The sequence below is a fragment of the Anabrus simplex genome, chromosome 10, assembly GCF_040414725.1.
Source record: "Anabrus simplex isolate iqAnaSimp1 chromosome 10, ASM4041472v1, whole genome shotgun sequence".
NCBI classification, from domain to species: domain Eukaryota; kingdom Metazoa; phylum Arthropoda; class Insecta; order Orthoptera; family Tettigoniidae; genus Anabrus; species Anabrus simplex.
Window position 1 is genome coordinate 73666619 of NC_090274.1, and position 15806 is coordinate 73682424.

At 37.4% G+C, this 15806-nt stretch overlaps 1 protein-coding gene across 4 annotated transcripts in view; it reads left to right on the plus strand.

Moving 5' to 3' along the window:
* The window catches only part of LOC136882431 (zinc finger protein), a 358684-nt gene that overhangs the window by 17296 nt on the left and 325582 nt on the right, over positions 1-15806 (plus strand). For all 4 annotated transcript variants that reach the window (XM_068229552.1, XM_067155076.2, XM_067155075.2 and 1 more), the window contains 2 exons: positions 1797-1875; positions 8161-8247. In XM_068229552.1, the coding sequence (XP_068085653.1) occupies positions 1807-1875; positions 8161-8247 (156 nt within the window). In that variant the 5' untranslated portion in view covers positions 1797-1806. The remainder of the gene's footprint in view (positions 1-1796; positions 1876-8160; positions 8248-15806) is intronic.

Consider the following 15806-nt stretch of genomic DNA (forward strand, 5'->3'; position numbering starts at 1 on the left):
GTCTCAATATCAGTGGTTTTTGGTTGATTACAATGATCTTGTCACTACCAAATTCACCCCCAAAGAATTCTAGAGAGCTGTTGGCTGCTTTGCGGCTATGCTGTGGTGTATGGGTGTGAAGTTACTAATTCAGCGCCATCTGTCGACAGTTCTTGAGTGTGTTTGTGCTGTGCCATGGTGGTGTTATGCATATATTTCTTGAGTACAGGTCTCCAGACCAATGGATTTGTCACTACCCAAACATAACCAACCCAGGCCAATGGTTTTGTCGCTAGCTCAACCTAATAAATCCAGTCCATTGGTTTTGTCAGTGGCAGGACGTACCTCATATTCCGTCATGTTTTTGTCGCATTGTCTGAGCCACGTTACATTGGATTCTTAACCTCCTTTTTATGAACAAGTTAGTGAAGTTTTAACCCAATTTACCTTGATCACGTTGTGTTATGACAGAACAGCCAACTGTACCAGATCATCAGTTTTTTGACATAGCCGTTGCCATATGTCCCTTCAAGTTATCCGACATTAGTGTAAATCCAAACCTTCCAGTGATGTCTCACAACCCACAGTCACTAAGCACATGTAGGCCCGTGCCAGCAGATCCTGGACTAGTAATGGATTTATTTACCAATCCTCTTATACTGACCATGTAATCTCATATTAGTAAAGACTTACAATTGTGTTTCAGGTTGTATGCATCAAGAAGATTTAAAAAGTAAGACATGCTTCCAGTACATTCTGGTTGGTATGGAACAGGTGGTGGTAAATGCACATATCTTTATTATTATACCTCCCAGAAATATATTGTACTTGTGGACCAGTTGTGGGTTCAAACCTTGTTTACCCCTTTGGCTCCTTACAATTTTCTCCTTGGTGTGACACCCAGCTGTGAGGCAATAACCTGGTTTTCATGTTTTCTTCTCTTTACAAGCAACCAGTGAAAAACTTGTCTTAATTCTACAAATATTTCTCTCTATCAGGTGGTAAGACATCCCAAGAAATCCCCAAAATTATCAGTGTTAATAAGGGTATTTACACATTTACAAACTTAAGATTATGTATAAATCTACTACAACAATATTTAGAGGCACAAATACAATGTGGAACATTACCCAAGGCTTCAATAAGATTTACCACTAGCCATTGTCATGTAATTTTTCTCACCAGCCAGAAAATTCAGTGTGACAGAAGGCAGCAAATATTTTGATATTGGTAATATGAGTGCATGTCAGTACTTCAGGTTGATATCAGAAGGGAAAACTAGGGATTAAATGTAACTGTCTCAGCTGAGACATACATGGGGCTGACCAGTGAGTATGTAGTGGCAAATGCAAGACAGAAACATTACAAATCTAGTCTGGTAACTTCACCTGTATGTCTTAGGTTAATGAGAAATAAATAAATGAAGACAGTGTAGTTACACATCTCATAATAAATAGAGCCTAGTTTTGTCTAGCTCTCATAACTCTAAGCAGCTGGAGTGTGTTGTGCATGCAGTGCACAAACTTGATAAAAGATATTTAGGTGTACATCCATCATCATCTTTTGTTGTCGTTCCATTTCTTTTGTAAATGGCTTCATTCTTTGAAGAGTAGTAACTCCCCCTTTTCCTCTTCTGATTAGAATCACAATAAGGTGTTATTTCTCCTTAACACAATAATGGACCACCTATGGATTTGTTTAAGGGCATATCTGTAGAAATATTATTTGAATTATTAATATTTAATACAATAGTCTAAGGTGATTCATAATTCATATGGTGGGCTTGTTTTAATATCTATATGGCTTGTATTTTACAGGTTGAAAAGAATGGAGGAACCTGTGTTTGTCAAATGTGAGCCAGCATGGCCAGCAGATTCAGAAGAAACCTCCAATTTTGTAAGTGGATTATCATAAAAGTACATTCCTCTAAAGAAGGAAATAACTTTTCTATTTTACTACATTTTTTTTAATAAAATGCCCTCTTCAGTTCGATGGGCTCCCACCTCATCTGTTCCAGCTACCTCATGTCCCTGATGAGTTTCTTTCAACTTCTCATCCTTCATTGAAGCAAAAAAATTGGAAGTTCTTGACTATGAAGTAATTTGTCACTGTGAATGTACAGTGTCAGCTGCGAATGTTAAATGTTATTTCGTGCCTTACAACAGAAAATGTTCTTTATAAGTTGACTTTGCCCCTTCCTGTTGGCACAATAGCCCCAAGAGGTCATGTCCTACGAAGCTACCGCTGCTCAGCCCGAAGGCCTGCAGATTATGAAGTGTCATGTGGTCAGCACGTCAAATCCTCTTGGTCATTATTCTTGGCTTTCTAGACTGAGGCTGCTATCTCACCATCAGATAGCTCCTCAATTGTAATCACGTAGGCTGGGTGAACCTCAAACCAGCTCTCAGATCCTGGTAAAAATCCTTGACCTAGCTGGGAATCAAACATGGGACCTTCGGGTAAGAGGCAGGCACGCTACCTCTACACCATGGAGCCAGCATGTGTTACAGTTTGTAATTCTGCATATGTTGGTTCAATGTAGTGTTTTTTAGTTCTGTCCAGATTGAAATATAGTGGAAGATGAGTGGGGGTGATTAAAATGTGGAGGAATTACCGTATTTACTCGCCTATTAGACCCCTTTTTTTCCCACTTTTACAGCCAAAAATTAAAAGGGGGGTCCAATATGCAATAACCTCAAAATTTTGTGCAGCGAACACATGACTTCTAGGTTATAAAGAGCTATAAATTGTACGTGTAAACATTCTATACTATTATTTAACAAACTTAGAATGTATATAAGTTATACTGGCTATTTTCGTCGGAAGGCAATATTTCTAAATGTAAATAGACAATAAATGGTGAACACGACTTTTAGGCCTACGGTGCATATAAAAGTCTGTTTTAGTTACTCATATCATGTCATTCGTTACATCTCATTAATTCCTCTGGTGAGGTTGACGTCAGGAAGGGCATACGGCCGTAAAAGGAACGTAATGGCCAGTCATTTGTCTCTGTCAGTTCAGCAGTAGGCCTACCACACAATAAACCTGATCACTGCTTTAATTTGAATTATTGCCAACTTTCCTGCTTTGCTACCGGCGTGTCGGCATTTCAAGTGACATCTTCACTGCTATCTCTCATCAGTCACGTGCAATCAAGAGCATACGAGGTCCCGTCTTTTTGAACCGCTTAAAAATAATTTCGTTCCCGACTATAGAATCTAATCAGTGTAAATCTATTCCCAGTTGGTGTATATGTAGCAGAAGGCACTCCTTTCGAATAAAGCCGTGTGTAGAAGGCATGCCAAACCACCAGCTGATAACTAGCATATGTTGATGAGTTGTACTTCCGAATGTAAAATATAGTAACTGGAAACATTCTTTTGATAACTGCGGCTGCTGAAACACAGACCCTTATTTTTAAGTACATTTCATGCTTGTTCTCTACATTTATCACAACAGGATTTTGGTAAACATCTGTCCATGAGATAAGACAGACTACATTGTTTAGGTTAGGTATATTATCACCCTGATAGTGCCAAAAGTTCAATGGGAAAAATAAATAACAGGAAAATATACCGCATTTATGGATAACTACAGGTGTAGTGGTAATGCGTTTTATCATCATAATGTTTAATTTAGTACTTTTTTTGAAATTAACGCATACCCTAGTATGTTTTGTTTAGCATCTGTGAAAATCATTTAAAATACGTGGGGACATAAAATTATTACTATTATTTTTTAGGTACGTTGGTGACTAAAACAGTCATTTTAATTGGGTAGTTTTTATCACATTTTAAACCTACTTGTCTCCAAATATATACCTATATTGGCCCGAGTTACGAGATATTAAACGACCACTTTGTTAATGATCTCGCCTGCTGTATAATTAGCTAAAACCGCGAATATTTCTCAACTAAGGTAAACTCGTTCCCTCATCCCGAGGTGGTACAGCTCTTTTTAGACACAGCCCCAGTGGAGGGGAGTTACATGTACCGCTTTTACCGCATATCAACCTTCCTGCCATTCGTAAATCTCTGGCAGTACAGTACTGGGAATCGAAGTCAGACCCCTAAAAACAGCAACTAATTGTGCTAACCATTGTGCTGGCAGACATTATTAACTACATAACACAGACATATAGCATGACTGATGCATGCTTTCAATGCGCAGGTTGGACATGAAGCTAGGCCTATTCATCTATTTGTGTGACATCATCAGAGCTGCAGTATACCTACGCTACAGAGGTGGACATTTCTTAACTACGAAACACAGATGTACTGCATGGATTCGACGCGTTTTCATTGCGTATGTCGTACGGACAAAACTATTCACAAATTTGTGTGATGTCATCAGAGCTGCAATAAGGCTTGTAATCGCGGAATCGTCATCGTTCTCTGACAAATTATGTTGGGGGGTCTTATAGGCAAGATATATTTTTGCATTTTCTTTGTCTCGAAAAGCCGGGAGGGTCTAATACGCGAGTAAATACGGTATGTATTTTCATTCTGCTACTAGTAGATAAAGGACAGTGATATTTGCTACTGTCACTTTTATAAAACAGCTGGTAATTGAGGCAACTGAATAAAAAAATAGTTATATTTGTTAAATGTAATGCTATGTATCTATACTGAGTGGAATGGGCGTGCATGTTAATACACTATGGCTCTGGATCCGAACTCTGAATGCAGGAGACAGGAGGGTTCCAATCCCAACTGCGGGTCTCCTGAGATTGGAGTTTCCTGTTAGTTTCCCATTTTTTCTTCCAGTCAGATGGTGGGACAATTTTAATTTATAGGCCACAGTTGATTTCTTCCACCTCCATACCCATTCAGTCATTCACAACCATTCATTTTCATATTCATTAGTTCCTCAAATGGGGTTGGTGTCTGGAAGAGACACCAGCCATAAAAGCATGCCATGTAATTTCTTCTTACCTCATCTCCAACTCCGCACCATGAAACAAAACTTAAGGGGTAGACGTACGTACAGTGTTGTGTATCTGTTACACATGAGAATAATTTTGTGTATCTGTTACACATGAGAATAATTTTTAAGTTATAAATGTACTTTCTTTTTAAACTTCTTAATTTCAAACATGTATCAAAAGTTCATCATTACTTTTTACTTACTGGTCAATAATTATGTTTCTTTTGTTATACTGTATTAGGAGTACATAATATATTTGACAGTTACTAGCAAAACTTCAGTAATCTCTGGTAATAGGAACTTTATACTGTAAGTATTCATTTAGTTGTTAAGAGGATGTTGGTTGGTGTTCATAGGGTGAAAGGTTCCTAGAATCACTACAGATGTGTACTTTGAAAACTTAAGTCAGGTCATTTTTCTTCTTGCTGCCTGTTTGGAGCAGAACATTGATGACACTGAAATTGAACTTGAAGAATTGAAGAGGATGGTAAATAATGTACAGTCTCTTAAAGCAGCTGGAATAGCTGTAATTAGATCTAAAATGCCAAATAGGCTATATTGAGAATGTAGAAATGAATTTATTGTATAGTGTTACAGGAATAGCATGATTGTATATTGCCAGGGAGTAGGGAGGATTGTGAGTACTGTATTTCATTCATTTGTAAACTAGGCAATGTGATAATTTGCAGTGTAATAAGGAGTATGAAGAATATTGCTAAGATTTGGAAAGCCAGTTAGCCTCTATAGTAGGCAAATGACAGAGTGCCTAGAAATATGTGCAACCATGCTAGGGAATTGCAGGATGAAGGGTATGGTACTGAGGGCAACCATTCGTATTGATGTTCACAATCAAACCACTATGAGAATTGATAACAGGATGTAGTACTGGTTCAAAGCTGTTACAGAGGTTAGTAGAGTCTGTAATCTTTATCTGATATGTGTAACAGGCATGAACCTAGTGAGTGCCTATGCGGTTTGTGTCACTTAGCTGTCCGCTTTCATTCGGGATAAGGTGGGTTTGAATCCCACTCTCGCCAGCTCTGAAGAAAGGTTTTCATGCTTTTCAATGTTCACGTGGGCCGATGGCCTAGAATTAAGGCCCCTTTAAACAACAAGCATCATCATTGTCATCGTCCAAATTTCACTCTAGACAAATGCAGGGCTGTTTCTTATAAATGCCATCATCACATCTTTCACTATCTTAGCCTTTTCCTATCCTAACGTCGTTATAAAGGCCTATTGTGTTGTAAAGCAAATTGTAAAAAAAATAACAGTCTTGAGTCATTAAGTGAAAGGTATAAAATGATGGGGGAATCGGGTTGAGTGAAAATGTAGGGAGCGTTTTGGCTTATTCCAATGACTTGTTCAGAATGGTAGGTGGTACAGAAACTTTCGAATCTAATATCTTGGTGTTGGAGAAGAGATTAAGCAAAAATGGTACAGTGTAGTGTAACATGTTCACTATTCTGCTTGTAATTTTAAAAATACTGAGCAATGTTGTGATCATTGAAGTAGAGGAAGGTAGGAGCTGGGGTAGGAACACACATTGAGAAAAACAAAGTGGTAGGTCAGTGTGGCAAAAGGGAGGAACTGGAAGATGAGACAGGAACAAACTTGAGATCCTCATAACAATAGGCTGTCATGTTTCCCTAGTTCTGTTACGTCCAATTCTTTCTGGATTCTGTACAAGTCTGGTACCCCCCTTCGTCAGGACATACATTCAGAGGAGACAATTTTCAAATATTTCTGTGTTGATGTGGGATGAGAAAGAAGCCATATAAACAAAGAAAAGTAAAAAATATAGTGATACATTTTTTTATGTCTATGATACTGTTGATCATTGAATCTTTGACATGAACGCAGACCTTAGACTTCTAAATAGCTGGTTGATGTTAAATAAGTTGTCACAAGACAACACCTGTAATTTGCAGTTAGAAACATGTTACAGAAATGGATTTTATTGTGAGTAAATCATGTTTAGCCAGAATTAGTAGAACAATCATGAATTACTGTTGAGGAACTAGTGCAATTTTTTTGTTATATATTAAGTTGTTATGAGATGTGGTGAACTGAAACCTATGTATTAATACTGGCTAATACAACGAAGTTACAAAGCAAACAGAAATAAGAATATTTTAAGGAATAAAAATGCTGTATCATCCTGTAAGAAGAAGTTATACTGCAAATTCTGACATGCATCTTGCAGCCTTACCAAGTGGTGAATGCCGTCTAAAGGGAAGGAGGGCATTGCTGTTTGAGGGCTACTGTTTTTAGTTCATCAGTGTGGAAACATTTGTTATTCAGAAATATTTTGAGAGGCTCCAGCAAATTAACATCTCAAGGTGACATATCATTTCCATAGAGTGGGTGGTCAAGAATCTCAACCATAATTTTGTCACAAACTCTGCTCCATGATCCTAGCCTCATGCAGATATACATTGTGAAGAATAATGGGATATAGTTACCTCGTTATGGGTTAATGTTCACTCAGTGGGGCAAGCAACGGGTCCTGGATTCCACCTCATTCAAATCGTAAGGACGTTGTGCAGTTTCAAATTAGAAAAATGTTACATAAGCCATTTGTAAGTGATTGAAATTGTGTGAAAATAGGTGAACAGATTTAAACAGCGACCCCTCATTTTGAAAGAAAAAAAAAAAAAGGCTTGTATAGAATTCTTATTTTTCTTGCTAGTTACTTTGATGTGTGGCTAGGTTCCATGTGGCAACTGTTACCATCACCACTAGGGCTATAATGGTAGACATGTCAGTTTTGAACATTAAGGTGTTGGGAATTGTGGAGAATGAATCGTGAAGTTACTACGAACTGTGGCTTACTTATTGTGTTAACTTTGCTATATATAATTTGTACATGCATATATGAAATAAACATTAATGCTTTTGTGGTGAAGATGGTCCTCAGACATTTGAAGACAAGCAATTTCTCTGAGTTTCTGGTAGTTGTAGTATGATAATTTATTAAAGTTTAAATTTGGGATGTACCGGTATATTAAAACAGGTATTCCTGTTGTGACATGATTATATTTGTCTACCATTCTGATATTCCATTCAGTTCCATATTTTGTTATCTTTTATTGTTACTGCAATATTTTGGTTGCACAAACCATTAGTGAACTATATATGATCTATTGTTTCAGTATCCCTCCCAGGGTGTGTTACATGACCATAGAGATGTATTTTTTCGTGTTGTAAGACATCACTACCCCCTGATAACTTTTCATTTTTTCCGTATAGGAGGAAAATACTGTCCATACCTTTGACAATCGAGTTAAGATTAAAGAAGATCCACATGCTGTGATTGCTGATTTGAGTCTCGAGGAGGTATGTGCTTTTTCAATAACTGATCCTTGCACATTAAAGTGTTAACTTACATGGGAAATGGATAAGTGTGCAACATACAGTTAGGATTCTTCATTAACATAACTACATTAATTACAGTAGAATCTGTATGAACTGATATCCAATTTCATTTCCTCAAAGTTTATACAGGGTTTAAATGTGCTTTTTAGGTAATACTTGAAATGGTACACTTCCTACCTGGGTCCCCCTCGCGAGCTGGGTGTTTGCCGTAACAGACAACTACAATGTGGACTAGAGGTGTTCTACATGTGAGACTGTGAGGGCGATAGAATCCCCTACCTGTCATAAAGGCCCCAGAGGCTCTCAGCTTTGGAGTGTGGTCCCACTGGCTGAGTCTGGCATTACTTCCACTTGTGTTAGGCTCCTCTCTTTCATGTTTCCTATCCAGTCTCCTTTGGTGTACTCCTATACTCTTCTGACTCAATTTTTATTATGTTTGCAATACTTAGGGAGTCTTCCATTTTTATGCCCTTCCATTTTGCCAATACTTTGGTTATATTATTTGAAAAACTCATATAATTGTTCACCTAGTCAATACATAAGTTCATTCACAATTCAGAATACTAAAACAACTACATGCTTTTGCCTCATTAGACCATCTTCATTTGTCTAGAAATAACTTTTACTTAAAATTAATGAATTGAAAATTGCAAAACATGAGTAAAATTTACATTACTCATGATTATTATTATTGGTGTATGGCAACAAGTTAGATACATATATACAAGTATATAATATTTACAAATATACACAGACAAGAAACATGTTTTATAGCAGAATGTCCAGTTAGGTGATCCACTGCATGGCTTCCTCTGTTGGTTCCAAAAAGTCACTCGGGCTACCTGTGTAGGAACGTTGTGTACATTCACTTACAATATGGGGGATTGTCTACTGATATATACCACAGTCACACTCTGGTGATGAAATAAATTTCCACTTATAAAGGGCATCCCTGCATCGTCCATGATTTGTTCCCACCCGATTCATACTGGTCCAAATCTTACGCGGTAGATGATGTTCACCAGAAAGGATGTTGTGCAAGGAACTGTCTGTGGCAGCTTTCCAGCGACTTCTCCATTCGTCTAAAGGGTGAAAATTCCCATCAGTCAATGTGACAGCATCATGCAAAGATGGATGACGTGACTTGAGCCTTGTTATCTCGAGAACAGGAATATCATCCAGAGCATTTGATCTTCTTAAATCAGGCGGTATTACTCCTGACAGAACTGGGAGCCAATAAAGGGATGTGGTCTGGATAGTACCAGATATTAACCGCATGCTAGCATTCAGTTGAGTATCAATGAGTCTTGTATGTGGGCTATTCAGCCAAACTGGTGCACAGTACTCAGCACACGAGAAAACCAGTCCCAAAGCAGAAGATCTAAGTCTTTGCTGATGAACCCCAACTTGAGCCACACAAATTCTGAAGGATATTATGTGTTATGAGCTTTCTGGACAGATTCATAAGATGTTGTTTGTAAGATTGTGTGAGATCAAGTGTAATGCCCAAATATTTTGGATGCCAGCTGTGCTTAAGTTCACGATGACAAAAACACGTGTGAAGCCTAATGCCAGCTTGGCGATTATTCAGGTGAAAACATGACACTTCTGTTTTGTTAGGGTTAGGATTCAGTCACCATTTCTTGAAATACATTTCAAGAGAAATCAGGTCTCTTTGTAGCACCACTTCTGTCACACTCAGGTCATGATGTTGAGTGGGCTAGTGTTATATCATCAGCATAACAGAATTTTCGTGATGATGTTTGTGGGAGATCAGAGATATACAAATTGAACAGTAGGGGAAACAGTACCGATCCTTGAGGTAATCCATTTTTGAGCTTCCTTTCTCTTCTCATACTGTTTCCCATACACACTCAAAATCTTCTGTCACTGAGCATATTAATTATAACCTGCACGATGGTCCTACAGGGTACAATTTGGAGAAGCTTGTAAATTAATCCTTCCCTCCAGACTGTGTCAAATGCTGCTGTAAGATCAATGAATTCAGGTGAGGTCTTGAGTTGTTTCTGGAAACCTGCTTCAATGTGGGATGTTAGTGAAAGCACTTGATCGCAGCAGCTGCGATTTGTTCTGAACCCGGCTTGATCAACTGGAATATGCTGAAAAATAATTGCGCTGATTCTGTTGTAGATTAGCCTTTCAAAAAGCTTATAACAGCAACTAAGAAGGGCAATTGGTCTATAACTGCTTGGGTCTTGGCAGGCTTACTTGGTTTCAAGATGGAAATCACTTTCATTCGTTTGAATTCTGCTGGGAGTTGTCCATTCTGTAGAAGGTCAGTATAAAACCTTGCCAGCCAACTTCTGGCATTCTTCCCTAAATGAATAAAAAATTCTTGATGAATGCCATCAAAACCTGGAGATTTATTTGGTTTAACATCTTTGAGAGCAGCATTGATGTCTTGCACTGTAAACGGTTGTGAATATCTTGATGTGGGTGGTGCTTCTGATTTCAGAGTTTGGAGCTGGTACCGTATGTATTTAGTATGTGTCTTATCTGATGGAGTTTGGGAAGTTGTGACGATGTGAGATGCTACATTATCCGGAGTAACTCCAGGCAGTTGCTTCACCAAAGGTGTGCTTCCTCCAAGTTTTCTGAGGAGTCCCCAAGCTCTTCTACTGGAATGAGTTAGGTCGATATTCTCCACTGTTTCAATCTACCGTTCTCTCCGGGTAGTATCCATGCTATGTCTTCATCACCACTCTGCAGATATTCGTTACAGAGTGCATCAGCCTCAACATTCCAACCAGGGATGTATTCTTTTCTATGGCCTCTAGGCATACTCTTCTTAGCCGCCATCATAACTGCACCTACGAAACGCTTGTGTTCAGTGGTGAATGTTGACCAATTTGCTTTTCTGAAGTTCCACTGAGCATGTGGTATTGACCGTACAACAGGAATTTTGATGCCAATATCCACTATAATGTGATGTTGACTGTAGGTAAAATGCCTTAACACTTTACGACTGTTATGTAAGGGCTGACCTACCTCATTGCAGCTAACAAAATACAGGTCAGGATTGGAATCCCTATTCCATGCAGCTGATTGGAAAGTACCAAGATCTTTTGGGTCAAAAATCAGATGGAGATTGTTCATTTCTGTCCATTCTACGAGTTTAGTTCCACATTCACTGTTATTCGAGTACTTCCATAGTTCGTGATGGCTGTTGAAGTTGCCTATATAAACTGCAGGGTGTTGAGCAGTAGGTAGAATGGTACTTGGCCACTGTGCGTTTGGGGGTTTATAAATGTTAAAAATAGTAACATGTGCCACTCGGACAGCAACACAATGGATGTCTTCGTTTTCGTTCTGAAAGAGCAGTGAGGCATCTTGGATATTATTATGAACATAAGTAGCTATAGCATGTGCACTTTGATATGTTGCACCAAGAGCTGTGTAACCATTAATGCGGCCCCTTTTCGGAAACTCTTCTTCATTGGCTCTGTGGGTTTCCTGTATAGCCAGAACATCTATATATTATTATCCAGGAGAACTTTGGATAGGTAGTCACATTTTGCTCTGCTGATGCTTTCTATATTAAGCTGGAAGACACGGATGAAAGGTCCAATGTTTCTTGTCTGGTAGCTCTGAGAAGAGCTATTTCCATGAAATACTCTTGTCATTGCTGGGAGATCTTTAAAAAGATAGGTCCAGCAGCCACAATTATTGCTTCCTTAGAACCACTCGAGGGTCATGTGTAGGGCACTTTGTGGTTAATACCTACGGACGTGAAGCAACGTCGACCCCGGCCTGAAGATGGCTAAGTAAGGGCAGAAGGTGTAAATAAATAATTTAAATTCTGTGGGCTAGGCAACGCATAAAATATAGGGTAGAGTTCCCATCTGCATCGTAGTCTCCATGGCTGTGTAAAATGGCCGACATTTTGGGCAGTATGATTGATAGAGAGAAAAAAAAAAAAAAAATTGCCCGTCTAACTAGATTACTATGATTTTAATATTGTTAACATAAAGTAGGTGAGTGCTAAAACTTCATGAGATGAGAGTCGCTTGATGTAGTGTGATGAAGCCAGAATGAATCTGACTTCGAACAGGTTTATGTAATAAATGACAATTATAATATAATTCAAAGTTTCTTCTATTCCTGAAAATATTGACAGTAAATTCATTAAAATTGTTGTTCTGCCTTATATAAAAACTTCTAGAATGTTAGAGTTTACAAATGTAGATGAAATTAATTTTAATGCCAGTCAGACAGTTGAGTTGAAAATGAAATTCTGCAAGGTCATGTTGCGAGGCATGAAATTTAGAAGGAAACAAAATAAAATACTTAGTTAAATATTAAAACGAGGGAAGTAAGACGTAGGGATAGAAGAACCATATAGGCAAAAACAGACATAAATCTCACTTTCAGCAGGTCGGTGTTTGCATCATGTCATGTCTGTGCGCTGCCTAAATTGACATTGTCAGTAATACGTTCGTGCTTGTGTGAGTGTGAGCAATGTTATTGGCAGAGCGGATTGTCGGAGGTGAGGGATAATGTAAAGAAAGGGAGCGAGGTATAGAATGCATACGTGAGACAGGCATGTAATGTGGTGATGGCAATAATTTGAACTTATTGTAATAATTTATGTTTTCATCATATAAGACATTGAGTTTCTCTGAAATTTCATTGAGTTTGGAGGTTGCATTAAATCTTTGATCTAAATGAATATGGATTTCTTCTTTGATATTGAGTAATTTGCCTTTCTGTAAGATCTTCATTGTGTTCATGTCATTTTCAGTGGATGTATAGGAGTGAGTGAAATCTTCCATGTGTTCACTCATGGTAGAGAATTTATTGCATCTTTTAGCATTTACAAGTTCTCAATAACAGATATTACAATTCTTACCTGTTGGACCTATATAATTTGCCTGGCAGTGATTGCATTTCATTCTATAGGCCCCTGAATTAAAAAACTTATTATTAATTATAGTTGTATTTTAGCAACATTTTTAGCCAACACTTAAGTTAAAAATTCAATAGATTTCTGTAAAATTAATAAACAATTAGAATTAAAACCTAATTATACCATTCACTCGTTTGATACAATAAACTCATTTGCAAATATACCTATAAAAAGATAATTGATTTAGTTAAAGATTATTTGAATAAATTTAGTACTCCTGGTATGTTGGAAATTGAAGAATTCATAATAACCTTAATTTTTGTACTAGAGAAATTTTTTTCATTTTCAATGAGCATATATGTCAATTAAACAGGTTCCCTATTGGTTCACCAGGATTGGGTATCCTTGCAGATATTTATATAGACCTGTTAGAAATAGACATTATTTGTCACTGTTACAGATTTGTGTTTAATATATTCACAGTCATTGACAACAGAAAACAGACGAAACAACACTAGGTTTTCTCAAGTCTTTAGCCCCATACATTAAATTTACTTAATCGTCGTGTACCAGACGTACCAGCAATTACTCTTACGAGTAAATAAGAACAAGAGAGAGCAAAATGCATGAAAAAAAGGAAACAGCAAATACTCACGCAAAGTTCAGTAATGGCCCATAAATCAGAGGCAACTAGATTGTAACCTAAAGAGCTTCACAGTAGTAAATATCGGAAAACATGAAAGAAAAATGCTGTTGAGTTAAAAAAACCTTGATTATTTAATTACTGTGATTAAAGACATTTACATATGATTAAAAAAACAAACCTATAATGACTAGGTGGTGCACCTTTAAAAAACTATAAAATTAATTGCCTAACTGTTCAATTGATTAATAAAATAAACTTTGAACTAAATTAATGAAACATTAAATTGACTAAATAGATTAGGATTGAAAAAGCAAAGGATTCTTGGAGTTGAGGGATGTCCTCAGATGTAAAATAATTAATTAAAGGTAAACTTGAAAGAAGATCAAATTAAAAGGTACTTGATTGCCAATAATGTCCACGGACTGATTTTTACCACCTGTCAGAAGGGCTCGAGTAAGTACTTACAAGGATTTACTTGAAAATTATAATTATTAGAAAAAACAAATTCTTTCTCCAGGAATATTTTGTACACTAGGTCAAAATATGCTCAGGTGAGACTGCGAGATCTTGCTCTTAAACTGGATCACAATGGGTACAACTGGAAAATTATTTAACGTGTCTAGAAGGCATATCCAAAATGGAAAGCCCACACCAAAATAAGTAGACATGAAACAGGGAACCAAATGACTGTAAAATATGCCACGCTTAGAAATGGAAGGACAAGATAGCTCAAAGGCTGAAAACGCGCCCACCCAAATTAGAGTTCAATCATTAGTTATCAGGGCAAGCAGTTCAACTCATAACAGAGCGCGCACAAGTAAAATCATATCGTCATAAAGCCAGGTATCTCAATCCTCCAGGAAAAGCTCCCACAATTAAATCATAGATCACTTAGGGAGAAGAATAAAGAGCCAACAGCTCCCAACCTAATGACACGCACGTCGCCAAAATTCGAAGGCAATTCACATCAATCGTTTTTTTAATTATTCAGAACAATAGTTCCCATGGGCTACAGTTGCCATGAAAACGTCAACAAGAGTCAGCGTTACCGGAGCATAAAAGGAAATTTCACCAAAAGAAAAGAACAGAAAAGAACAAATCAAAGCAGAAAACAGATTTCGATCCACAGAGGTAATCTCGTGATCTCATACCATTTAATAGATGCCTTTACATCAGTGGCGTGCGGTGGTTTTGAAAAGTGGGTATGCTGTCCAAGGTAGGGCGTACTAATTACCGGGCGTAGGAAGTATAATTTAAAGTGCATCATTATATAAATCTGTAACCATAGAGACTTACCTATGTGTAATCTCATGAAAATTGAAGGACTTCTAACCAGAGCGTACGATATCATGTCAAATCCTTGGCTCTTCAGGAAACACAAAATAACTAGTGACATCACATCTATAGATTTAAAAAATCGATATAATTTTTAAAGCTGCAATTAACTTATTGAGATTTATAGAAATAGTTTATTTATGCCCAATGACAATGCATAATCCGTTAAAAAAGGAAGACAAACGTATCATTGTTGCGTTTTTGTCTAAAAATTATTTTATTCAGTTTCCTACATCAAAGTGCATTGATTAGTAGAAATCACGTCTATTGATCTCTTATGTATGTATCAGAAAACTCTCTGTCCTGTTACACTTTTCACCCTTCAGCATAGAAGCCAACTTGAAATACCTCTGACACTAATGCAACAGCATCATGCATATTATATTGTACACGTAGGTCTATCAAAAATTGATAGTAAATTATTTGCTACGTTTTTGTGAGAAGTTCTTCTATTGTCCACTGTATGCTCTACTACTAACAAAAGTATGCCTTAAGTCCCTCCACAAGATTTTTGGTTCCTTTGAGTCTACTTGAAGGTGAAATCTAGTCGTCTCTCTTGTTTTGTGAATATTGTGATGACATTATCATGCAGAACTTCCTTTTCTATGGACAGAACTGCCAAGCCTGATAGCTGCTCTTGACTCTGTGTTGACCTCTGATAAGTTTTAATCC